The sequence below is a fragment of the Neofelis nebulosa genome, chromosome 3 (genome assembly GCF_028018385.1).
Source record: "Neofelis nebulosa isolate mNeoNeb1 chromosome 3, mNeoNeb1.pri, whole genome shotgun sequence".
In the NCBI taxonomy this organism is placed as follows: Eukaryota; Metazoa; Chordata; class Mammalia; order Carnivora; family Felidae; genus Neofelis; species Neofelis nebulosa.
The window spans coordinates 60,139,308-60,166,512 of NC_080784.1; the positions used below are offsets into that span (position 1 = coordinate 60,139,308).

A 27,205-nucleotide genomic window follows, 5' to 3' on the forward strand; every position below is an offset into this window, starting at 1 on the left:
TATTTGCCAATGGTATGACTATAATCTTAAAAGACATCACAGGGGTGCCTGGATGGTTTGGCTGGTTAAGTGTCCGACTCTTAATTTTGGCTCAGGTCATGATCTCACAGTTTGTGAGATCAGGTCCCATGTTGGGTTCTGCACTGACAGCAAGGAGCCTGCATGGGATTCTCTCTCTCCCTCTCTTTGCCCCTCAATTCATATTCTCTCTCTCTCTCTCTCTCTCTCTCTCTCTCTCTCTCTCTCTTAAAAAGAAGGCTGGACAAATAAATCATTACAATTAGAGTTAAAAATCAATATTCAAAAAACTAAATTTCAAAATATACCAGCAGACAGGATATATTTTTTAAAATGTTTATTTTTGAGAGAGCATGAGCAAGGGAGGGGCAGAGAGAAAAGGAGACAGAGGATCCAAAGCAGGCTCTGTGCTGACAGCATTGAGACCAACTGAGGTGGGGAGGGGTTCAAACTCAAACTGTGAGATCATGACTTAAGCCGAAGTTGGACGCTCAACCGACTGAGCCAGCCAGGTGCCCCCAGCAAATAGAATATTAAAATAAAAACAGCATTAAATAGCAGTAATATTAAAAAAGAAAATCCAGGAACGAGTGTTAACAAATAAAGACAAAAGTTACTAGGAATGACTAAAACCTCATTGGAAAACATTTAAAAAGACTCAAGTATACAGAGAAGTATACCATGTTCATGAGTTAGATTCAAACTGATCTATAGACTCAATTAAATGCCAATCAAAAACCTGAGGATTTACCTCCATTTTACCTTAGTCTATACTTTCTAGCAAGTTCTTCTTTCTAGCTTACCTTTCAACTCAGACAAAAGACCCAAAGGGCAAACCATCCTGTGATAGGAACTGAAACTACCCCTCAAGGAATAACAACTGCCCTGACACCAGCAAGACCCCTCATAATTGACATGAAGGCAATGACTGATCTGACCTTTACTGCCCACCTGCTTATACCCACCAACCTTTGTCCCCACATTTTCCTTATATAAACCTAGAAGTATTTTCAGCACTTTGGAGACAGTCTTTGAAATGCTAGTCCGTTGTCTTCCCAGTATTGCCTCGCTGAAATAAACTCCTTTCTTGTTTCACCATCACTGGTCTGTCTCTGAATTATCTCAGCAGTGAGCGGCCAAACCTGGTCTGTTTGGAAACTCTGGAGCCAGGTGCTCTTGCACCCTGTTACAAACCCAACAGGCTTTTTTTTTTTAATGACAAATCATGCTAAAATCTACCTGGAAATAAAAAGGCCCAAGAATAATCAAGACAATCTTAACAATAAAGTGAGAGTATATGCTTTACCAGATACTGAGACCATTTTAATCACAGTAACATTATAAACAGAATGCTTTTGGCATAAAGCTAAAATAAAACAAAGCCACTCACACGGAACAAAGAGTCAAGAAATAGATCCTCCTATATATGAACCTTAATATATTCTTAGGGGTGGCCCTACAGAAGAATAGATAAAAAATGATTTTCTTAGTAACTGGCATTAGGACAACTGGTTGTGTATATGGACAAAAAAAATTAAATACACCCTAATCCATTCATTCACACACACACACACACACACACACACACACACACCACTCAGGTGATTATAGACTCAAGTGAGAAAGGCAAATAAAACTCTTACAAAATGATATAAGAAAATATATTCATGACCTCAGTGGAGGGAAATTTTTCTTAAGACACAAAAAGCACCAGCCATAAAGCAAAAGATCAACACAGAAGACATTGTAAGAACATTTGCTCTTAATTTGTCCATCATAATGCTACAGACTGAATGTCTGTATCCCACCAACATTTATACGTTGATGGTTAATCCCCAGTTGATGTTATTTGGAGGTAGCTCCTTTGGGAGGTGATTAGATCATGAAGGTATTCAGGAATGGAATTAGTGCCCTCACAAAGAGACTCCAGAGAGTTCCCTCAAGGACACAACAAAAAGATGGCAGACCGTGAACCAGAAGCAGCCCCTCCTCAACAGACATCCAGTCTATCTGTCCTTGCTCTTGGACTTTCCAGCCTCCAAAACTGTGAGCAATACACAGAACTGAAAACCACGTTTGTTGCTCAAGCCACCCAATCTATAGTACTTTTGTTACAGCAGCCCAAATAGACTATAACAGAAAATGAAACAGGACACACAGAGTATGAGATATTTATAACAATATGACCAACAAAAAGCTTATATATAGAAAATAAATAACTTTTACAATCTCTCAGCCACATCAATAGAAAAACAGGCAAATGACTTAAATAGGTCTTCAAACAAAATTTTAAATAGCCAATTAGCATGAAAAATTGCTCAACCTCCTTGGCAACCAAGGAAGTGCAAATTAAAACCACAATCAGAGGGACACCTGGGTGGCTCAGTTGGTTGAGTGCCCAACTCTTGATTTCAGCTCAGATCATGATCTCACGGTTTGTGAGTTTGAGCCCCGTATCAGGCTCTGCACTGATGGCATGGAGCCTGCTTGGGATTCTCTCTCTCCCCTTCTCTCTGCCCCTCCCCTACTCACATGCACTCGGTCTCTCAAAATAAATAAACATAAAAAAAAAAACACACACACACACAATCAGAATCTATTACACAGCCAACAGATGGACAGAATTAAAAGTGTGACAATATCAAGAGGTTGAGGAATGTGGAGCAAAGGAAGCTTTCATACACATTTAACTTGAGTGTAAACTGGAACACCACTATGGAAAGCATAACCTATGCCCCAAAAGGTTCACTCCAAATGAAATTTATGCACATATTCACCAGGATGAATGCAAAATATTCAATGTAGCACTGCTTACACCTGCCAAAAACTGCTGATAATTCAAAGACCCATCAATATTAAAATAAACAGGTAAACTGGTATATTCATAAAAAAGAATAAGATAGTCTAGAGCAACACTGCCACAAACACCTACTGCATATAATACAAAAGAATCTTGAAAAGCACATTGAATAAACACAAGCAAGAAATACGTACTGTATGATTTATTTTATTAATTTAAATAATCTATAATTTTCTAAAACAGACAACGCTAGGGGCACCTGGGTGGCTCAGTCGGTTGAGCATCCGACTTCGGCTCAGGTCATGATCTCACAGTTTGTGGGTTCAAGCCCCGCATCAGGCTCTGTGCTGACCGCTTGCTCAGAGCCTGGAGCCTGCTTCAGATTCTGTGTCTCCTTCTCTCTCTGCCCCTCCCCCGCTCATGCTTTGTCTCACTCCGTTTCTCAATAATAAATAAATGTAAAAAAAAATTTGTTAATAAAAAATTAAAAAATAAAAAAAATAAAACAGGCAATGCTAAATTGTCATTTTAAGGATGCATACTTAAATTATCAAGCCATAAAGTAAAGCAAAAAAAAAAAAAAGTGACTAGGCAAAGAGAAAATGGCATTTATCTCTAAGGAAAGGAAAAGAGTTGTGATTGGGAAGGTACCCACAGGAGGCTTCTGAAGTATAGTAATGCTTTATTTTCTTAACCTGGTTGTGCTGTAAAAGTGCCTGCTTTGTGATAACTCATTAAGCTGTGTAATTATGCCTTTATGCATTGTTCCGATATGTGTTACATTTCACAATTCAAAAGTCTTTTGAGTTAGAAATTTACCCTACCTTTAATTCTATTATGATCTAACATGGATTTATTATTCTTTTTTCCTTCCCTACCCTAAGCCACTCTACTCTAATCTTATTTACAGTCTCGATTAGTTACAGAAAACAAGTTTGGAAGTGTCTACACTGACTTTTATTTGTTCTAAGCACAGGTTCTCCCAAGGAATTTCCTCTAAATGACAGTAGTTTGGAACTGTTTAAACAGATCCATAGACTCCCCATGATTTTATGTATTTACTTCTGTGTATGATCTTACAGGCTTAGCTCATAACTTCTGAAAGCTTTTTCAAATAGAATTCTTAATTGGAACCACGACACAAAATATGATTTAACCAACTATTTTCTCAATTCTCCCCAAAACACTTCGTAGGTAACGTTCTACATGCACAGGAGAAATGTTAATTTATTACATCATGTCATTGTGAGAGAGGTAGAATACACACACAAAAACTATTTACTGACTTGGGGAGCCTGGGTGGCTCAGTCAGTTAAGCGTCTGACTCCTGATTTTGGCTCAGGCCATGATCTCACCATTTGAGAGATTATGAGCGGAGCCCCATGTCTGGCTCTCCGCTGACAGCACAGAGCCTGCTTGGGATCCTCTCTCCCTCTCTCTCTGCCCCTCCCCCATGTGTGTGCGTGCTCTCTCTTTCAAAATAAATGAACATTTAAAAAAATTATTCGGGGCGCCTGGGTGGCTCAGTCAGTTGAGTGTCCGACTTCAGCTCAGGTCATGATCTCACGGTCTGTGAGTTCGAGCCCCGCGTTGGGCTCTGTGCTGACGGCTCGGAGCCTGGAGCCTGCCTTGGATTCTGTGTGTCCCGTTCTCTCTGCCCCTCCCCCACTCACACTCTGTGTCTCTCTCAAAAATAAACATTAAAAAAGAATTTAAAAAAAAATTATTCACTGACTTAATTTCAGTTAACTTTCTGTGAACTTCTTAAAAAAATAGTTTTGTGGTTTTTGGGGGGGGTTGTTGTTTTTTGATGTTGTTTGTTTTTGCAGAGCAATGACAGTAATTGCAGGGGATTTCTGGGGTATATCATCAGGTTCTATATTATCATCAAAACTAAGCTCACTTCTTTCCAATGATCTTTGGGATAAGTCAGTGCTTGACTAGCTTTCCATTGGTATTTTAGACTATTTTTATCAAAATATCACTTTATAGTACCAAGTTATTTTTCCCTGTTCGTTAGTAACATCTTGAATTATAGCACTTCATAAACTTAGTATGGGTTAGTTTTCCCCAAATGCACTACCTTGCTTTTACACAAATACACAAACTAGGGAAGTCCCTTAGTCCACACACATTAGGTGAAATAGACGGTTCTAACTGAAGTGACCTGGAGATAGAGGTGAAGAAAATGTTTATAAGGTAGTTGGCAACAGAACGTAGTGTCAAATTTATTAAGAATATGACACTACTTGAATAGGCATCATATGAACCTCAGAATTATTTATTTCTGAAATTAATTCTCAGTAGACCATTTGAAAGAGTTTTTTACCTTTTTCCAATAGACAGCTATTAAATGGTAGTGGTAGCATTTTATTAACTTAATTTTAAGAATTTCTAAAACATCTTTACCAAGAAGATTCACGATGTAACCATTTCATGCTTTTTAAAGGCTTAATAGTTAAATGTTGCCAAATCAAATTTAGAGCCAAGTGCCTATTAGAACAATGCCATCAACGTTATCAGTAGGTACATGCCAGAGAAAACAATAAGATTAAAATCAACGTATCTACTAAAGACAACATGCACAAACATAATCTTTGAAACGTTGTAGCAAAGTCACATCATCCTAATTCAGCACACATTTCTTGGATTTCTGAGTTCTACCACAACTTTACACTCAGTAATTTCTTTTTGCCTATAAATCCACATACAAGGATACAATATTTACTAAAAAACTACTCTTGGATTATTTTATTAATAATGTTTTCTACCTGCAGTTGATATCAAAGAATTTCATTATTCTTATTCACAGAAAGCAACCAACTCTAGCTTAGCAGCATTCAGACTTTTTATCTTAGGAACAATGTACCCACGAATTTTCAAAACTTTGTATTCACTACACATTGACAGATAAAATAAGTACCTTCCTCCCAGTAACTTTTTTCTAGGAATTTAGAATACATTTGTGTATTCAAATATCATTCAACGGTTAAAAATCACTAAGATAAACTTTTGCACCATAAGGCAATGCACTTAATATTAACTGAAAAACTTCCCACCTAGTAGATGACATTGCTAGCTTCATATGCTAGCAATTTCTAATCCTCCCTTTTACCCACCTCCAACCACCACCCAACAATCAGTATGTCTGTTGATTTTACTTCTAAATCTACTTTGAATCAGTCTCTCCATCTGTCACTATGCCAGTCAGACACCATCATCCCTCTTCTGAGGGATCCCTCTTCTACCTCCCTACTCTCAATACCTACCAATCCATTTGCTCACACAGCTGTTGAATGATATTTTAAAAATACAAAGATCGGGGTGCCTTGGTGGCTCCGTCGACTGAGCACCCTACTCTTGATTTCGGCTCAGGTCATGATCTCCCGTTTCATGAGACTGAGCTCCATGCCCCATATTGGGCTCTGCACTGACAGCACGGAGCCTGCTTAAAGTTCTCCCCTCTCTCTCTGCCCCTCCCCTGCTTGTGCACCCTCTCTCTCCTCCTCAAAATAAATAAATAAACTTAAAAAATAAAATAAAATAAATTACAAAGATCATATTACTCCTCTGCTTCAAAACCCTTCAATGGTTTCATATCACTCTCAGGAAAAAGTCCCAAAACTTTAAATGCATGATTTCAACCTTGCTTAACTACGCCATCAGGCACATCCCGCTATTTTCCAGATCTTATTCTCCATACTCCAACCATCATGCATTCTCAAGCTCAGGCTCCTTCTTCCCTGAAGGTTTTCTCACAAGCAGTTCCCTCTACCTGTAACAGTCCCCTGTAGCCAACCTGCCAGCACCCACAAATCACCTCTTCCCCTTCACCTGTCAGACTTCTCATTTTTCAGTTCTTACCTTAAGTGATACATCTTAGATTTCCTCACTTACGTGTTCTCACACCTACACCTCCTCTTTACAGCACTTACCATAACACAACTGTAATTGTTTCTTCTGCAATTATTGTTTATTTCAATGGTACTCTCATTGGAGTACAAACCCCTTAAATGAAAGTCTCACATCATTCTTGTTCACTGCTCTGTCCCAAGCACCTAGAATGGTATCTGGCCCAAAAGGAGCCTAATAATTATTGTTGAATGCAATATGCACAGAATTGAGTCCAGAAAAAAAAATACTAAAATTACCAGTTATCTATGGGTAGTAGGATTATGAATGAATTTCATTTACAACCTTATATCTTCATCATTCACATTTTCTATAATAATCACATTTTGCTTTTATTATTTAAAAGTTAACTCTTCCCAATTCACTTTTTAAAATAAACCTTCTTTTGGACTAATTTCAGATTTACAAAAAATCAGTACCAAGAGGTCCCAAATACCTCCCACTCAGCTTCCTCAACTGTTAACATCTTATACTTATTTTCATGATACATTTATCTAAACTAAGAAACTGACAATGATACATCACTATTAAGTGAACTCCAGACCTTATTTAAATTTTACCAGTTTTTCTATTAATGTCCTCTTTCTATTCCAGGTTTCAAACCAGGATACCACAATGTATGTTAACATATCTTCCTAATGTTAACTTATCTTCCTAAATTGGTATATGACTATTTCTCAGGCTTTCCTCATTTTTCATGACCTTGACTGGTTAAGTATCCTGCAAAATATCCCCTCAGTCCAGGTTTGTCTATTGTTTCTCTTGTAGTTAGAGTTATAGGTCTTTGAAAAGAATTATCACAAAGGTGAAGTGCTCTTCCTATCACATATTAGGGGTATGTAATATCCATATGACATCATCAGTGATATTAACCTTCATCACTTGCTTACAATAGTGTTTGCCACGTCTCTCCACTGCGAAGTTACTATTTTTCCCTTCTTTCCTATTCTATTCTTCAGAAGTAAGTCACTAAGTCTAGCCCACCCTTAAGGGAGAAGGAGGTAGGAAATAAACTCCTCCTCCATGAGGGTAGAATATTTACATAAATTATTTAAAATTCTTTTTTTTTTTAAGTTTATTTTCATTTGTTTGGAGAGAGACAGAGACCGTGCAAGTTGAGGGAGGGCAGAGAGAGGTAGATGGAGAATCCCAAGCAGGCTCTGCACCGTCAGCACAGAGCCCGATGCAGGACTTACACTCACAAAACCGTGAGATCGTGACCTGAGCCAAAAGCAAGAGTCCGATGCTCAACTGACTGAGCCACCCAGGAGCCCCTATTTGGAATTCTTCTACAAGGGGGACTTGTCTCTTTTCCTACATTTATTTATCATTTATATCAGTTTACATCATTTGTGTCATATGTATGTGCTCATTTATATTTATTTTACACTTTGGTTATATTCCAATTGTACATTATTTTCTTGCCCAAATTGTTCCAGTTTCAACCATTTAGAGTTCTTTCAAATTAGTTCCTGTGTTCTCTGGACAATCCCTCATCCCTTTGTTTTTTGAGCACTTCCTTACTTCTGGTACTACACATGATCTGGGCTCATCTTGTATATTCCCTGCTCAGTTCTAGGTCAGCATCTCTCCAAGGCAATCCATTACTAAGTCCTGAAGTTAATCATTTACGATTTTTATGAACCCAGACTAATCTATCTGTATGTCATGATGCAATCTGATAGCTGACAAAGTATAAGCAAGTGTAAACTTTGAGTACCCAAGCCAAAATCGCCACAAAGGACTCTCATACATAATAGCAACACTTCTGCCATTTCTTTTGCTATATTCTTTTGTTTCCAAAACTGAGCTGAGTTGGGTAGGTAGAATGTCTTACATTCATTTTTCAAGTAAGAAAACTGAGAAACAGAAGTGATGACAGAGGTGCCCGGGTGGCTTTGTCAGTTAACCATCTGACTCTTGATTTCAGCTGAGGTCATTATCTCATAGTTCACGGGTTCTAGCCGCACATCAGGCTCCACACTGACAGTGCAGAGCCCGCTTCCAATCCTCTGTGCCCCCCCACCTTCCCCTTTCTCTCCATTCTCACTTGTTCTCTCTCTCAAAACTAAACATTAAAAAACAAAATAAAACCAAAACAGCAACCTTTTAATGAGCTTCTGCTGTGTGCATGCCAATATATTAGGTGTTGTAAGAAGGGAGGATAAAATAGGGCACCTGGTTGAGCGTCCAACTTCTGCTCAGGTCATGATCTCACAGTTCAGCAGTTTAAGCCTTGCATCAGGTTCTCTGGCAGCACAGAGTCTGCTTGAGATCCTCTCTCTCCCCCTTCTCTCTCTGCACCTCCCCACTTCATGCTCGCTCTCTCTCAAAAATAAGCATTAAAAATATTTTTTTAAAAAGAAGAGAGGATAAGATAAACAGCACCTGTGGCTGCCCATGATATACTAATATCACCTCCTCACAAAAATTTAGAAATAAGGAAAATATGATTGCTCATCAAGAGTTAAAATATGTAGGGGCACCTGGGTGGCTCAGGTGGTTGAGCAGCCAACTCTTAATTTTGGCTCAGGTCATGATCCCAGGGTCATGAGACAGAGCCCCATGGCATGTTCTGCACACACACGCTCTTTCTCTCTCCCTCCAAAAAAAAATTTTTTTTAACTTAAATTATGTAATCAATACATAATGAATCATCTCTAAACAAAACCATGCAGACAGAAAAATAAACGATAAAATCAACAAGATTTACTAGGACAATTATACTGGAAAAAAGTACAGCTTAACCTAGGAGGAAAGCAGACTGTAAAGAAAAAGACAAGGAAAGTCAAGAAAGCAAACACAGTATAAGCAATACAATTTACTACATAGGTGGGGCCCCTAGCCCAAACCTGAGAAGTCTGGTAAGGCTTTCCAGAGGGAGTGAGTTCTAATGTGAGAACCAAAGTACAAGTAATAATTGGTAAATGGGCAAAGGAAACATCTACAAAGACCTAGAGATATGACAGCCAGGCACAAGACCAACCCTAACATTTACAAGGCCCAGAGCAAGAGTACAAAGGAAGACTCATTTGCTGTATGACTAAATATTTAAAAGTCATAAACCAAGCTAACAAACTATTAAAGAAGTATGTTCTATCCTCCTACATAGACAAGTACACTTTATAATGACCTGGAAACTTCAGCTCAGTTTTATAAATCTGCAGCCAAACTAGTGACAATTGGAAAACACTGCAAAGCGTGAAGAAAAATTAAAAGCACCCAAATTCCATCACCAAGAGAAAATTCATTATTTTGATGTATTTCCCTCCAAAGTTTGTGTCTACGTGTGTATATAATATTTTAAGAGAAAAGACATCACATTATATACATAGATTCTGCCCTTTTAATATAAGCCCTTCCACTCTTATAGCTTATATAATACAACAAATTACCTTATTCAGTTACTCAATGTGTGTTTTACAGCTGGCTTATCTTAAAAGTTCTCAATGTGTAGTCAAGTGTGTTCTATAGACCCAGGAAGATCCCCAAGATCTTTTTCAGGCGGTTTATAAGGTTGAAACATTTTCCTAATAATACATGTATTAATATTTAAATGAAGCATTTGTATCATTTTCCCACTGCTAATGTAACAAATTACCACAAACTTTGTGGTTTAAAGCAATACTTTATTCTGTTATAGGTCTGAAAGTCAGAAGTCTAAAATCAAGGATCTGCTGAGCTATGTAGCTTCTGGAGGCACCATTAGTATAGACAATTATTTATGATATTCTGGAATTTTAGAGTATCCTGGGTAGATGGGTTGTATAGAAGGTTCCAGAAGTCATCAACATGTGTGCGTGTGTGTGCACCTGTGTGTGTATTTACTTTTAATTGTTTACTTTGTTGAGGGTTTCGTATACATTAGATAACAATGATTTTAGAATTATCTTTTGGAATTGTAAAAGAGCTATTTATTTATTTACATTCAGCTAGTCTTCCTTCAGAAACTGAAGGACCTAAACAAAGCCTAAGACTGAACAGAAAGCACTAGAATGCCTCTTAATGAAAAGTGGAGATTGGGCATCTTTTCTGAAAATATTTTGTACCTGCCCCAGAAGATTAAGCCCAATATACAATACATCCAAAGGAAAAGAAAACAGAAGAAAACAGAAATAGCTACCATACGCTGAGTTCTTACCATGAGCTACTTACTATGCTAACGATCCTATATACATTATTTATGTGCTAAGGTTTCCACATACACTTAGTTCTCAGAGCAATCATTTAGTGAGTACTACTGTTCTTCAAAGAGGGAAAAACAAAGGCATAGAGAGGCTAAGTGACCTGCAGAGACAGTAACTGGCAGAGCCAGGATGTAAATTCAGGTCTACAACTTAAAAGTCACTGAACATAACAGATTTTTATTCAACACGTATGCCAGAACATCAGTACTCTCCAGTGATTAAGTATTTTTTTGGTATACTAAAAAGTCATGAAAGAACATTTAATAACCAACTGCTTGTCAACTTCCATGCTGCCCAGATACTGAGCAGACACAGAAATAAGCTCTTCCCTCTGACATCTGCCCTAGCCCCTGAGAACAGATCATGGCTTCCACCTCTTGTAGGATGTTCCCCCTCCAACCACTGTTAACAGGACCACGCTAGCTATGCTGAAAGAAAGGATATCACTACCTTACCAAAGGACATTCACTGTCTCAGAACATAATACCTTTTCTTAATGCTGAGACTTCATGTATTATCTCTCCTTCTAGAACACTCTATGCAATTCTAAAGGGGTGTCAAAATAATATCCTTTTTCTTTGAAGTGTAACATCTAAAATCTGTACCACCCAATTTAACACTTAGTTGCTGTCAACTGTTGTTCCATATCTGGTACCTTCAACTAGACTAACCTCGAGGACAGAATCTACATGGAAAACAACAATGACTGCTTACCCTAGAATACTCCAATTTCAATGTTTTTATTTATTTATTATTTTTTTGAGACAGAGAGACAGAGTATGAGCAGGGGAGGGGCAGAGAGAGAGGGAGACACAGAATCCAAAGCAGGCTCCAGGCTCTGAGCTGTCAGCACAGAGCCTGACGCGGGGCTCAAACCCATGGACCGTGAGATCATGACCTGAGCTGAAGTCGGAGGCTTAACCGACTGAGCCACCCCGGCGCCCCAGTTTCTTCCTTGCTACAAAATTTTTATTTTGTTTGGTTGGCAATGTGTCTACTTCCAAGGAACAAATTATGATTGCTCACACCAGTCAGTAATCCCATTCCTCTTCATCAGTGATCGGTCTATATGTATTGGCATATGACCCAATTGTAGCCAGTGATATAAGAAGTCTACTGATAGAGTTCTAGGAATGTTATCTTCTCTAATAAAAAAGAGAACATGGGGCGTCTGGGTGGCTCAGTCAGTTAAGCGTCCGACTTTGGCTCAGGTCATGATCTCACAGTTCGTGGGTTCGAGCCCCGCATAGGGCTCTGTGCTGACAGTTCAGAGCCTGGTGCGTACTTCAGATTCTGTGTCTCCCTCTCTCTCTGCACCTACCCCGCTCTACCCTCCTTCCCTCCCTCTCTCTCTTTCTCTCAAATAATAAACATTAAAAAAAAATTTTTTTTAAATCTTTTTTTATACCCTCACCCCTTCCTTCTTACTTGGTACTCTCTTCTATTGAAAACTACAAATAAAGACATCATCAATACCTGGGGCGCCTGGGTGGCGCAGTCGGTTAAGCGTCCGACTTCAGCCAGGTCACGATCTCGCGGTCCGTGAGTTCGAGCCCTGCGTCAGGCTCTGGGCTGATGGCTCGGAGCCTGGAGCCTGTTTCCGATTCTGTGTCTCCCTCTCTCTCTGCCCCTCCCCCGTTCATGTTCTGTCTCTCTCTGTCCCAAAAATAAATAAAAAACGTTGAAAAAAAAATTAAAAAAAAAAAAAAAAAAGACATCATCAATACTTGATGATAATGTGGAAAGATGGAAAGAGTTAGGTCCTCCTAGGTCATTTTACTTCCCTGAGTTAATCCTCTATCCCATATAGAGGGGCCAAAAAGCTACTTAAACGTAGAAAAATGGGTATGCTATTAAATTTTACCTGATTTTCCAAATTACAAATATAGGTGTTTATCTGGCCTATAACTCCATAATTAAAATTAGGAAAAAACGCATTAGTGATGAAGACAGCAAATGATAAATAATAACAAAATACTGTATTTACTTAAAAAAAAAAAAAAATCAAAGAACACCCAAAACAGCCAGAAAGCATACAGGTGCCAAAATTCTGGGAAAAAAAGTGAAAAAGGTAAACCCAACAGTCTCAACCACTTTTTGCTCTTGAGCCATTTCCTGATTTATAAGTATAGAGACTCAGAACTCCAACAGAAAATGAAAGTGAGGAGCTCTTGCCAGTCTTATGGGGTCAAGTAGACAAAATAGACAAAATTTGAAGTTCAGATTCACCAACGTGGCCTTGAACGTTCCAATATCCTGGAGAAAAGAGTCAGAACAGATCATTCTATAATACTTTTCCCCAAAAATATTTTTGTTCCTAGATTTTGTAAGCAAGAGGCTGAGAATCTAAGCAAAAAGTGGTTAAGAAACTAAAACGATTAGCCAAGCTGTCAGTAGTCTTAAAATGCCAGGGAGATAAAAACTAAATTCCAGCACCCACCAAAGAGAAGGAGTCTTGTAAACACACCAAGCTTTCCACTAAAATCCTCAAGGGCTGTGCCCTAAAAATAAAGTAAGTCAAAATACAGACTAACTCACAAAAAGTCTGAAACCACACTGCTAATTCTCTTGATCTTTGATGAGATCAATGTAATTTGCTCCTAGTCTACCTGTGTGCCCAGAAAAAAATTAATTACACTATGGTGAAGATATCACCAGCATCTATAATTTTATGTATACAATATCTAGCATTCAATCAAAAATTACAAAGCACACCTGAAGCTAGAGCCAAAAGACTAGAAAACAAGGGAAAAAACTGGCAATAGAAACAGACCCAAAGGTCTGTGTGAATATTCAGATATGGGCTTTAAACAAATGATTAATATGTTCCAAAAGAGAAGAGAATTTTTCCCAGAGTACACAGATCTATAAAAACTAATCTAATGGAAATGCAGTGATTAAGAAATAACTGATATTCAAAACTTGATAGAAAACAATGAGATACCAACACACACCTGTTACAACAGCTAAAATCTAAACTATTGACAACACCAAATGGTGACATGTATGTGGAGCAACAGGAACTCTCTCATTCACTCCTGGTGGGAATACAAATGGTATAGCCACTTTATTTGTTTTTAATTTATATTTGTTAATGTTTTTATTTTTGAGAGAGAGAGAGACAGAGACAGAGACAGAGCATGAGCATGAGCAGTGGAGGGGCAGAGAGAGAAGGAGACACAGAATCCAAAGCAGCTCCAGGCTCCGAGCTGTCAGCACAGAGCCTGACACGGGGCTTAAACCCACGAACCGCAAGGTCACGATCTGAGTCAAAGTCAAATGCTTAATTGACTGAGCCACTCAGGCGCCCCAGTACAGCCACTTTAAAAGACAGTTTGGCAGTTTCTTACAAAACTAAATATACTCTTACCATATGATCTAGTTATTGTTTTGCTTGTATTTAAAAGAGCTGAAATATCCAAATGAAAAAGAAAAAGAAGATGTAAAGCGAAGAGTATAAAGAGATGCAAGGATCTCAGAGAAAAGATCTAACACATTAAATTGGAGTCCTGAAAGGAGAGGAGAGAGAGAATGGCAGTTACATTTGAGGACACACTGGTCAAAATTATCCAAAGATTAAAAAAAAAAAAAAAGGGAAAAAGAAAAATCAAGTCACAATTCAGGAGGCTCTAATAACCCCAGCCAGGATAAATACAAAGAAAACCACACTTAAGCAACTTTGGTTAAGCTTCTGAAAGACAAGAAGAAAAGCAACCAAAAGGGGTAAAGAATAAAACTGATAGCTGACCTTTCAAGAGAAATAAAAGAAGGCAAATGATACCAGAATTATATCTCTAAAGTGTTCAAAGAGGCTCAGTCAGTTAAGCTTCCAACTTCGGCTCAGGTCATGATCTCATGGTTCGTGAGTTGGAGCCCTGCATTGGGCTCTGTGCTGACAGCTCAGAATCTGGAGCCTCCTTCAGATTCTGTGTCTCCCTCTCTCCCTGCCCTTCCGTCACTCACGCTCTGTCTCCCTCTGTCTCTCAAAAATAAATAAACATTAAACATTTTAAGTGTTCAACTTAACATTAACATTTAAGCATTTTAAGTGTTCACTTAACACTTAAGCATTTTAAGTGTTCAAAGAAAATGACTATACATCTGGAAATATATAACTACAAATATATCTTTTTAAAAAAATTTTTAACGTTTTATTTTATTATTGAGAGACAGAGGGAGACAGAGCATGAGCATGGGAGGGGCAGAGAGACGGGGAGACACAGAATCTGAAGCAGGCTCCAGGCTCTGAGCCGTCAGCACAGAGTCCAATGCAGGGCTCGAACTCACAAACCGCAAGATCATGACCTGAGCTGAAGTCGGACGCTTAACCGACTGAGCCACCCAGGAGCCCCGAACCACAAATATATCTTACAAAAATAAAGAGGAAACGCTTAACCGACTGAGCCACCCAGGAGCCCCAAACCACAAATATATCTTACAAAAATAAAGAGGAAACAAAAACTTTTGAAACACTGAGTAAATTTATCGCTAGGTTAGTAATGAAAGGAAATATCAATGAGAGTTTTTCAGGAAGAAAGATAACTAACCCAGACAGATATATGAAAATACAGTATAAAATGAAGAGCAATAGAAAAAGTGAAGACGTAGCTAAATCTAAGTAGATACTGACATAAAACAATAATAACGTCTTGTGAAGTTTAAAATATACGAAGTGGGGGCGCCTGGGTGGCTCACTCGGTTAAGCATCCAACTGAGGCCCAGGTCATGATCTCGTGGTCTGTGAGTTCCAGCCCCGCGTCGGGCTCTGTGCTGACAGCTCAGAGCCTGGAGCCTGCTTCGGCTTCTGTGTCTCCCTCTCTTTCTGCCCCTCCCCCTCTCATACTCTGTCTGTCTCTCTCAAAAATAAATAAACATTAAAAAAATTGTTTTAAATAAAACAAAATATATGAAGAGGGGTGCCTGGGTGGCTCAGTCGGTTGAATGTCTGACTCTTGATTTCGGCTCTGTCACGATCTCGCAGTTCAGTTACTGGGTTTGAACCCCATGCCGGCTCTGCACTGACAGCACACAGCCTGCTTGGGATTCTCTGTCTCTCTCTCTCTCTCCACCCCTTCCCTGCTTGTTCTCTCAAAAATAAGTAAACAGAAAACAAATAAATAAAATATATGAAGAATTAAAATAGACAACAACAGAACAAAAAGTGGGAGGAGGATAAAATGAAGTAAAATACCCTAAGGTCCTTGCATTTTCCACAAAGTGGTAAAAGTACTAATTTATAGAACTAAAAAGTTATAATCTCTAGAGTAATGCACCAAACAATAATAAGACAGCATGTAACTAACAAAGTACTGGGAGGAACAGAAAGAAATAGAGAAAAAAGAACAACTATGACAAACAGAAAACAATAAAGACAACAGATTTGAACTCAAATATATCAGTGATTACATTAAATTTGAGTAAACTATATGGACCACAAGTCAATAAAAGACCAATATGAAAAACAAAACTCATATATAAGCTGAGTTTTGGCATAAGAAGAGACAAGAATTTCAATGTAACGGAGTATAAAGTTCAAAAACAGACCTACAGAAACATACCCACTTGATAAAGATGTCACTGCAGTATACAGGAGAATGGAAGGTTTTTTCAATAAATGGTGCTGGATCAACTACTCATCCATATGGAAAAAATGAATCTAAACCTTTAACTTACATCATACATAAAAGTTAGTTGCAAGGTACATTATAAATCTAAATGTGACAGAAAAAAAATAAAACTTCTAGAAGAATATCAGAGAATATATTCATGATCTTGACGTATGGGAAGAGATTACAAAATAGATTACAAAAAGGACAAAGAATAAAGGAAAAGATTAACTGGATTTCTTTAGAATTGATGGCATCTTCATCAAAAGATTCCATTAAGAATGTGAAAAGGCAGGGGCGCCTGGGTGGCTTGGTTGGTTAAGCATCCGACTTCGGCTCAGGTCCTGATCTCGCGGTCCGTGAGTTCGAGCCCTGCGTCGGACTCTGTGCTGACAGCTCAGAGCCTGGACCCTGTTTCAGATTCTGTGTCTCCCTCTCTCTCTGCCCCTCCCCTGCTCATGCTCTGTCTCTCTCTGTCTCAAAAATAAATAAACGTTAAAAAAAAAAAAATGTGAAAAGGCATACCAGAATGAGAGAGGACATTTGCAATATATATATCTGATAAAGGACTTTTTTTTTTTAATTTTTTTTTTAACGTTTATTTATTTTTGAGACAGGGAGAGACAGCATGAGTGGGGGAGGGTCAGAGAGAGAGGGAGACACAGAATCCGAAACAGACTCCAGGCTCTGAGCTGTCAGCACAGAGCCCGACGCGGGGCTCGAACTCACGGACCGCGAGATCATGACCTGAGCCGAAGTCGGATGCCCAACCAACTGAGCCACCCAGGCGCCCCGCTGATAAAGGACTTTTAATCAGAATGCATAAAGCATTCATAAAATGGGCAAAAATATCAAACTGGCACTTTAAAAGAGACAGTCTAAAAAAAAACCAATAAACATGCAAAAATGTATTTAACTCATAAGCCTTCAGGGGCGCCTGGGTGGCTCAGTCGGTTGAGCATCCGACTTTGGCTCAGGTCATGGTCTCACAGTTGGTGAGCTCGAGCCCCGTGTCGGGCTCTCTGCTGACAGCTTGGAGCCTGGAGCCTGCTTTGGATTCTGCATCTCTCTCTCTCTGCCCCTCCCCTGCTCGTGCTCTCTTTCTCTCTCAAAAATAAATAAACAGGGGCGCCTGGGTGACTCAGTCGGTTAAGCATCCGACTTCAGCTCAGGTCACGATCTCGCAGTCCGTGAGTTCAAGCTCCGCATTGGGCTCTGTGCTGACCGCTCAGAGCCTGGAGCCTGTTTTGGATTCTGTGTCTCCCTCTCTATGACCCTCCACCGTTCATGCTCTGTCTCTCTCTGTCTCAAAAATAAATAAATGTTAATAAATAAATAAATAAATAAATAAATAAATAAATAAATAACATTAAAAATTTTTTTTAATTTTTTTAAATAAAAAAGTAAACAAACTCAAAAGCCTTCAGATAAATGTAAAATTAAGACCAAAATGTGAGAATACTGCACCCACACTAGAATAGCCAATTTTCTTTTTTAACTGAGAATATCAAGTATTGGTGAAAATGTGGAACAACTAGAACTTTCACACACTGCTGGTAGAATGAATATGCTACAACTACTTCGGAACCACCTTTTTTTTTTTTTTTTAATTTATTTATTTTTATATATGAAATTTACTGTCAAATTGGTTTCCATACAACACCCAGTGCTCATCCCAAAAGGTGCCCTCCTCAATACCCATCACCCACCCCCCCTCCCTCCCACCCCCCATCAACCCTCAGTTTGTTCTCAGTTTTTAACAGTCTCTTATGCTTCGGAACCACCTTTCACAGTATCTAGTAATACTGAAATCCACATACTCTGTCAACTAAGAGTTCCATTCCAAGGTATAAATCCCAGAGAACTGTGTATATAATGTGCACTAAAATACAGGTATATGAACATTCATAAAAGCATTATTACTGAGAGCCAAAATCTGTAAGAAAAAAAACCCTTAAATGTCCACCAACAATATACGATGAACAGAACAAACTGCAGCATGTGTACACAATGATACTATGTGGCACTGAAAATAATCAATTACTGCTATATTCAGCAACATAGATGAATCTCAAAACATAAATTAATGACACCAGACACAAAAGAGTATAAACAGTATAATTCCATTTATATAAATTTAAATACCTGTAAAACTAATAGATACAAGTCAAAATAATAGTCACCTATGAAACTGGAAGGAGGAACAAGGGAGAATTCTGAAGTGGTAATGTTTTATTTATTTTATTTATTTTGTTTGAGAGAGAGAGAGAGAGAATGCAAGCAGAGGAGAGGAACCGAAGGAGAGAGAATATCTCAAGCAGACTCTGTGCTCAGCACAGAGCCCGACCCAGGGCTCAATCCCACAACCCTGGGATCATGACCTGAGCCGAAATTAAGAGTCAGCCACTTAACAGACTGAGCCACCCAGGCCTCAGTTATGTTTTATTTTTTAATGAGGGATAATTATATGTGTATTCATTTTGTAAAATCTCCACGCTTATAATATGATGATTGTTGTGATGGTTAATTTTATATGTCAACTTCACAGAGCTAAGGGATGCCTAGATAGCTGGTAAAACATTGTTTTTATGTGCGCCTGTGAGTCTTTCCAGAAGAGATTACTGTTTGATTCAGTAGACTTAAAAAAGGCACTCTACAATCCAAGTGGGCATCATGCAATCAGTTGAGAATGTGAATAGAACAAAAAGGTAGAGGAAAGGTGATATTGCTCATTGCTTGACATGGGACATCTATCTTCCGCCTTTGGACATTAACACTTCTGGATGTGGGGCCTTGGCACACACCATTGGCTACCCTGGTTCTCAGGCCTCTGGGTTTAGACTAGAAATACACCAGCTTTCCTGGGCTCCCAATTTGCAGATGACAGATTGTAGAACTCAGCCTCCACAAACATGAGAGGCAATCCTTCATAATAAATCGCTTTCTGGGTATCTATCCTATTAGGTTCTATTTGTCTGAGGATTCCAATTACAGTTGCATACATCTCCATATTATGTTACATTTAAATTTTTAAGTTTACCCATATACAAGGTTTTCTTTTGGGGATAATGAAAATGTTTTGGAACTAGATAAAAGTGGTAATTGCACAACACTGTAAATGTGTTAAATGCCAATGAACTGAATACTTTTTTTAAGTTTATTTATTTGAAAGAGAGAGAGAGAGAGTGTGCAAGCAGGGGAAGGACAGAGAGAGAGGAGAGAAAGAATCCCACGCAGGCTCCACACTCTCAGCTCGGAGCCAGACACAGGGCTTGAACTCACAAACTGAGATCATGACGTGAGCTGAAACCAAGCATTGGACACTTAAATGAGCCATCCATTCGCCTCTGAAAGCTTTAAAATGGTTACGTTATATGAACGAACTCAATTAAAAAATAAAAAAAGCTACCCAAAAACTCAACCTCAATAAAATAATGTATATATTTATTAGTGGACATTACTACAAACATTAAAAGTTATAATGACAAACTTACCAACTGCTGTGTCACCATCTAACAAATTGTCATCTTCAGAAGTTTGAAAGTCCATAATAACACCTACTCCATCTAAAAGCTCCTCATCACTACTTGCACTTGTTATACTGTTGTAGCTGTTTCTATAGTATCCTCTATGGAACAGCTGCTCAGACTCCATTTAGCTCTCTGATTATCTGAAAAAAGAGGAAACAGTAGTTGTAACATTTTCCCAGCATATTATAAAAATCACCTAGTTTAACATAACAAAAAGAAACTTCTGATCTCTGTATTAAAAAAATACTAAGTTCATTCACTGTAACAATAGCTCACTCTACTAAGTCTTTTGGGATGATTTATTAATTCTATTCTCACTATGCAGCTACAAAAAAGAACAAAGAATTTCTTCATGTAGTGATACAAAACAAACCGCAAGATCAGTTGTTAAGTTAAAAAATTACAAAGAAGTGTTTTAGGTATACCACAATATATATGGGGGGGGGGCAGTTATCCAAAAAAAGCAGGGGAGAGGGTATGGGGAAGAGGAAGAAAAACAGTACATAATGGCTTGTGTAAATACAGATGATCACTGGAGCGATTTCCAAGAAAAGTTGCCTACAGGAGAAAGGAACAAAATGGCTAAAGTACCAGGTCTAAAAGGCAAATTCTTTGTCTCTTTTGAGTATTTTACTAAATCCAAATACTAATTTTAAAATGGTGTAATTTGGGGCACCTGGGTGGCTCAGTCAGTTAAGCGTCTGACCTTGGCTCAGGTCACGATCTCATGGTTCATGAGTCTGAGCCCTGCATCAGGCTCTCTGCTGTCAGCACAAAGCCCTGTTTGGATCCTCTGTCCCCCTTGCTCTCTGCCCCTTTCCCGCTCATGCTGATGAATACCTGTGCACTCTCTTGCTCTCAAAAAAAAATAAATAAAAATGAAAATGAAAATTAAAAAAAAATGCTGTAATTGTTTTTAATGTTTATTTTGAGAGAGACAGATAGACAGAGTGTGAGTGGGGAAGGGACAGAGAGAGAGGGAAATACAGAATCTGAAACTGGCTCCAGGCTCTGAGCTGTCAGCACAGAGACCAATGCAGGGCTCGAACTCATGAACCATGAGATCACGACCTGAGCCAAAGTCCGATGCTTAACTGACTGAGCCACCCAGGTGCCCCTAAAATGCTGTAATTTAAATTTTTTTAATATTAATTTCATTCTCCTTTCATTATTTTATTTTTTAATATTTTTATTTTTAGTTTTCGGGAGAGAGAGACACACAGTGTAAGTGGGTTAGGGGCAGACAGAGGAAATACAGAATCTGAAGCCCGTTCCAGGCTCTGAGCCGTCAGCCAGAGCCCAATGTGGGGCTTGAACTCGTGAACTGCAAGATCATGACCTTAGCTGAAGTCGTCCACTCAACCAACTGAGCCATCCAGGCACCCCCTCCTTTCATCATTTTCAAATTTAAATCACAATTTTCATTTTTTCAAAGCAGATAATACTAAACATACTTATATTTTCATTGTTCTTACTCTAAAAACAGTATTGCTCTTAAATTGTTTGATTTTTAAAATACATCTACTTACTTGCTCAATATCTAAATGGAGAGTGCAAAACATTACCAATAAACTTGAAAGGATCATGTGTGGGACTTGAATGATACAGTCATAAAAGCAGTCAAACCAGTAAGCCTTGTAAAACAAGAACTTAATAGGTATGTCATAATAAGTACATATGAAAATAAAAGATAATGGCACTAAGTATACTCTAATCCTAGTGCCGAATTCTTTCTTTTTTTAGGTAGGCTCCAAGAGTCACATGCTCTACTAAATGAGCCAGCCAGGTGCCCCTTTAGTGTTGAATTTTAATACTGAAGACTTGAAGTGTTTTAAGACAATCTCTTGTCCTCAGTAAACCGTCCTTCTGCACAGGGAAAAATAAACTCAAAGAGTTATAACAATTAAAATTATTTGTAGAGATTGTACACTTCTTTTGAGAAAAATAAAACATTGCTAAAAAACTATTTTTAACAGATTTATAAGTTTCCTAACTTCAAGACTACTTTAGAGAAGGTGAAGTTTTGAGAACTCAAGAGCATGTCTCTATTCTCAGCATCTGGCATAGTCATTGGTACATAATATATAAATAATAAATATAAAATGTCAAATTGTTTATTCAGTCAATGAGGTAAAAAAGGTAAAAAACTGAAATGTATTCAGTTTTCAATAAACAAATGCTCTCTACAACAGTACTAATCTGGCCCTGGGAGAATAACCAAAGATTTAGCACATGGATTACAAAGAAAACTTGCATAGTTATCGCTTTGCAACTTCATTAATGTTTTATAGTTACCTCTACCAAAGACAGCCTGTTATAACTTACTGAGATTTGTGTGTACTAATTAAAGCAAGAGTTTTATATCTAAGGTAAATGTTAGAATAGTTTGAAAATAACTATTCATGCGAAGAACTTTGCAGGGTCCATAAGGCAATCAAATTAAATATTGTGGCTCTTGAGTAAATAGTCAAAAGCCTTTTAAAAAAATAAGCATGAATCATTTTAATTTTGATGTATCAAAGCCTGTATGCTAAGATTTTGGAATGAATACAAACATTCTGTTCATCACTTTACCTCATGATCAGACTAGAAGGGCTTAAGACATGTGATAACACACATCAATGAATGTCAGTTAGAGGCTACATATCACCTCCCTCACCTGTGCATGTGAGCACACTTTCTCACAAATAAACATTAAAAAAAACAACTTTTTTTTAATGTTTATTTATCTTGAGAGAGAAAGAGTGCTAGTGGGGGAGGGGCAGAGGGAAAGGGAGAAAAAGAATCCCAAGCAGGCTCCATGCTGCCAGCACAGAGCCTGACAAACGGCTCAAACCCACAAAACCATGAGATCATGACCTAAGCTGAAACCAAGAGCCACATGGTTAACCAGCTGAGTCACCCAGGCACCCTCCCCCCACCCCTCAAAATAACCTCTTAAACAGTTTATTACATGTTCAGCATTAACCTTAACATGACAAAAATTAACTTGTTTATACTTGTATTAAATATAATCACCCTAAAGGTTAGGTACTATTATTTTCCTCATTTAACAGATGAGGAAACTGAGGCACAGAGTTTAAATAACTTACCCAAAGTCATGCAACTAATAAGGAAAGCCTCTCTGACCTACTTACTACCTGGGCAAATCTCCCTAAACTAGGTCAAATTTTCACTGTTAGCTCTTAATTCTCTCCTTTATATCATTTACTACAGTTGTAATATTATACTTATTTACATGATTATTTAATGTCTGTCTTCCCAACTAGAATATATCGTGAGATCTGGCACAGTGTCCATTTCTGTTCAATATTCCATAATCGATGGTCATTAGCATAGTACCTAACACATATTAAGTGTTCAGTATTTTTTTATTCAACTTTTTGAAATAATTCTGATTTCACATGCAGTTGTAAAATATCATACAGAGATATCTTGTGTACCCTTTACTCAGCTTCTGCTAATGGTAACATCTTACAAAACTACAGAAAATCACAACCCAAATACTGACATTGATGGTACAATCAAGATACAGAACATGTTGGGGCACCTAGATGGCTTAATCAGATGGGCGTCCAACTCTTGATTTTGGATCAGGTCATGATCTCAGTATAATTCTCTAGAGATTCATCTAGGTTGCTCTATGTATCAATAGTTCTTTCCTTTTGATTGCTGAGTAGTAGTCCATGGTATGGATGTACCATAACCTAACCACCCATTGAAGAATATCTGGTTTTCTAGGTTTTGGGTATTATGAATAAAGCTGCTATAAATATCCATGTACAGGTTTTTGTATGCAGTCAAGTCTTCATTTCTCTGGGATAAAACTCAAGGAGTGCATTAATTGAGTCATATGGTAATTGCATGTTTAGTTTTTTAAGGAACTGTCAGTTTTACATTCCCACCAACAATAAATACATGGGTGATCCAGTTTCTTCACATCCTTACCCGAACTTCCCGTTGTCACCAATTTTAATTTTAGCCATTCCGATAGGTGTGTGGTGATATCTCACTGCAGTTTGTTTGCATTTCCCTGGTAGCTAATCATGTTGAACATCTTTTTTGTACTTCTTTGCTATCTGCCTATCCTCTTTAGTGGAATGACAGTTCATATATTTTGCCCATATTCTAACTGGATTGCTTTTCTACTGCTGAGTTTTATACTTTAGTATATTCTAGATACCAGTCCTTTGTCAGATATGTTGTTTGCAAACATTTTCTCACATTCTATAAGCTTGACTTTTTTAAGTACTTTTTAAGTACTCTCTACGCCGATGTGGGGCTCAAACTCACAACCCTGAAACCAAGAGTCACATACTCCACTGACTAAGCTAGCTGGGTGCCTGTGATTTTCTTCCTTTTAACAGGGTCTATCACTGAGCAAAATATTTAATTTTGATGAAGTTGAATTCATAAATTTTTCCTTTATTGATTATGCTTTTGGTGTCATCTAAGAAATCTACCCCCCAAAGATTTTCTTCTAAATTTTTTTTTTCTTTTTTCTTTTTTTTTTTTCTGAGAAAGAGAGAGCATGAAAGCAGGGGAGGGACAGGGGGAGAGGGAGAAAGAATTTTAAGCAGGCTCCACACCCGACACAGAGCCTGACTTGGGGCTCAATCTCATGACAGTAAGATCATGACCTGAGCCAAAATCAAGAATCAGATGCTTAACTGACTGTGCCACCCAGGCATCCCTATATTTTTAAAGTTTAACATTTTACACGTAAGTCCATGATCCATTTTGCGTGACTTTTTGTATAAGGTGTTAAGACATAGGTTGAAGTTCCTCGTTTTTTGGGTATTCTTTTCTTTTTTCTTTTTTTTTTTTTTTTTTTGTGGATGTTTGCATGCCTACTTGTTCCAGCAGTATTTGCTGAAAAAAGCTATCTTTCACTGATTTGTTTTTATTTTCTTTTGCCTTTGTCAAAAATTAGTCGGGTATATTCGTGTGCATCTATTTCAGAGTTCTGTGTTCTGTTCCACTGATCTATATGTCTATACCTTCAGCAATACCACACAGTCTTGCTTACTCTAGCTCTGAAATAAGCTGGAAATTGGATAGATTAATTTCTCACACTTTATTCTTATTTTTCAAAATTACTTTAGCTATTCTAGTTACTTTACCTTTCCATATAAATTTTTTAAAAATTTTTTTACATTTATTTCTTTTTGAGAAACAGAGTGAGACAAAGCATGAGCGGGGGAGGGGCAGAGAGAGAAGGAGACACAGAATCTGAAACAGGCTCCAGGCTCTGAGCAAGCGGTCAGCACAGAGCCTGATGCGGGGCTCAAACCCATGAACTGTGAGATCATGACCTGAGCCAAAGTCGGACGCTCAACCCACTGAGCCACCCAGGTGCCCCTACCTTTCCATATAAATTTTATAATCTTATCTATATCTACAAAATCTTGATGGGTCAATTAATACTTATGAGTAAATAACAAATACTTCTCTATTTGGATGGTACATCTCTATTTGGATATTACGCAAACTCTAATTCAACGAAACTGAGTATTTGTCCCAAACTTGCTTGTTCTCCTACATTCCCTATCTCAGTTGTCATCTCCCTTGTAGCCAAAATTAGTTTTCAGAGTCACTTGTGAATGTATTTGACAACCATTTACTCAGTACCCATCATGTACCAGGCACAAGACAGGTGCTGGGGTAATGAGTAAAATATGGCCCCTATTCCCAAAGCAGTGAAGACAAAAGACATACAAATAACTACAGTATGGTATGATAAATATCACAGGAAAGGTATATAGGAGGTATTTGATAACACTGAAAAGGAATAAGCATGCTACCTGGAAAAGTCTTAAAAGTGAACATTTTTTAAATTATTTAAAAGAATTTTTTAATGTTTACTTATTTTTTAAGAGACAGAGAGAGACAGAGCATATGTGGGGGAGGGGCAGAGAGAGAAGGAGATACAGAATCCAAACCAGGCTCCAGGCTCTGAGCTGTCAGCACAGAGCCTGACGTGGTGCTCAAACCCACAAACTGTGAGATCATGACCTGAGCTGAAGTCGGATGCTTCACCGACTGAGCCACCCAGGCATCCTTAAAAGTGAACATTTAATAAAGGGAATGTTTGAGCTGAGTACTTGAAGGATTAGGATGAGTGAACTGGGCTAACTATGAGATGAAAGTCAATACAAGCAAAACAAACAACAAAAAACAAAAAAAACAAAAAAAATACATGCAAAAACACAGCACCATGATAATAAAACCTGCTTAGGTAGCTTAAATAAGAGGTAAGGGACTGGAGAGTAGCTGGAGAGGTGGACATAGGCCAGATCAGAAAGGGAGGAGTTCATATGCTGTGCTAAGGAACTTAATTACTCATTTATACACAAGAGAAACCATTAAGAGTTTTAAAAGATAAACCACATGACCAAATACGAATTTTAGCAAGGCAACAGTAGCAGCAGTATGGAAGACAGATTAGAAGAGCAAAGGGCTGAAAGAGGAGTTAGGTAACCCTAATTCCAGTAGAACCCTGAATAATCCTAAATATGAGATACTGAAGGCATAATTAACCTAAGACATCACAATATGGAGTGAAAAGAATTCTGAAAAATATTTAAGAGGATGCGCTAAACAATAAACTGTGGGGAACAGTGAAGAAATCTAAGAGATCTGCTAGGTTTCTGACTTGACTAATTGATTCAAAACAGCTGGAAGAACAAATTTCATTCTTCTACATCTTATGGGACTCAAGATCAGAGTGTTCTTTCCAACTATAGAATTAGATATGTAAGCTTTAAGTCCTATTCAAGGCCAGACTACAATGAGGGGAGTGGCTCCCTTCATTCAGTGCATCAATCTAGCACCCAAACTGCAAACACTAAGTAGTATGCCACCTGAATTGGGGGGTGGGAAGAAGAACTAGGAAGACTGCAAATTCGTAGCTAAGGGACCCACAGCCTGAAGTAGTTACACCAATTTTCCATAGCTCCCAGTCAAGTTTTACCTCTCTCAGAAAGGAGACTGGGTAGGGCTAAGGATCATGGCTAAGTTTCAAAGGTGTATCAGTCAGCTACCTGGCTGGCTAGTAAGCTAAATAGAAAAGTAGGTACACTATCACTGAAAAAAGAAATGAAAATCCCAAATATTAGCAACTAGAGAGATGGGCAAAAGTTTCACAAGCAT

The 27,205-nt window shown here is 38.1% G+C and overlaps 1 protein-coding gene across 2 annotated transcripts in view; it reads right to left on the minus strand.

Moving 5' to 3' along the window:
* The window catches only part of CLCN3 (chloride voltage-gated channel 3), a 97,697-nt gene that overhangs the window by 66,481 nt on the left and 4,011 nt on the right, over window positions 1–27,205 (minus strand). For both annotated transcript variants that reach the window (XM_058720915.1, XM_058720918.1), the window contains exon 2: window positions 20,018–20,193. In XM_058720915.1, the coding sequence (XP_058576898.1) occupies window positions 20,018–20,177 (160 nt within the window). In that variant the 5' untranslated portion in view covers window positions 20,178–20,193. The remainder of the gene's footprint in view (window positions 1–20,017; window positions 20,194–27,205) is intronic.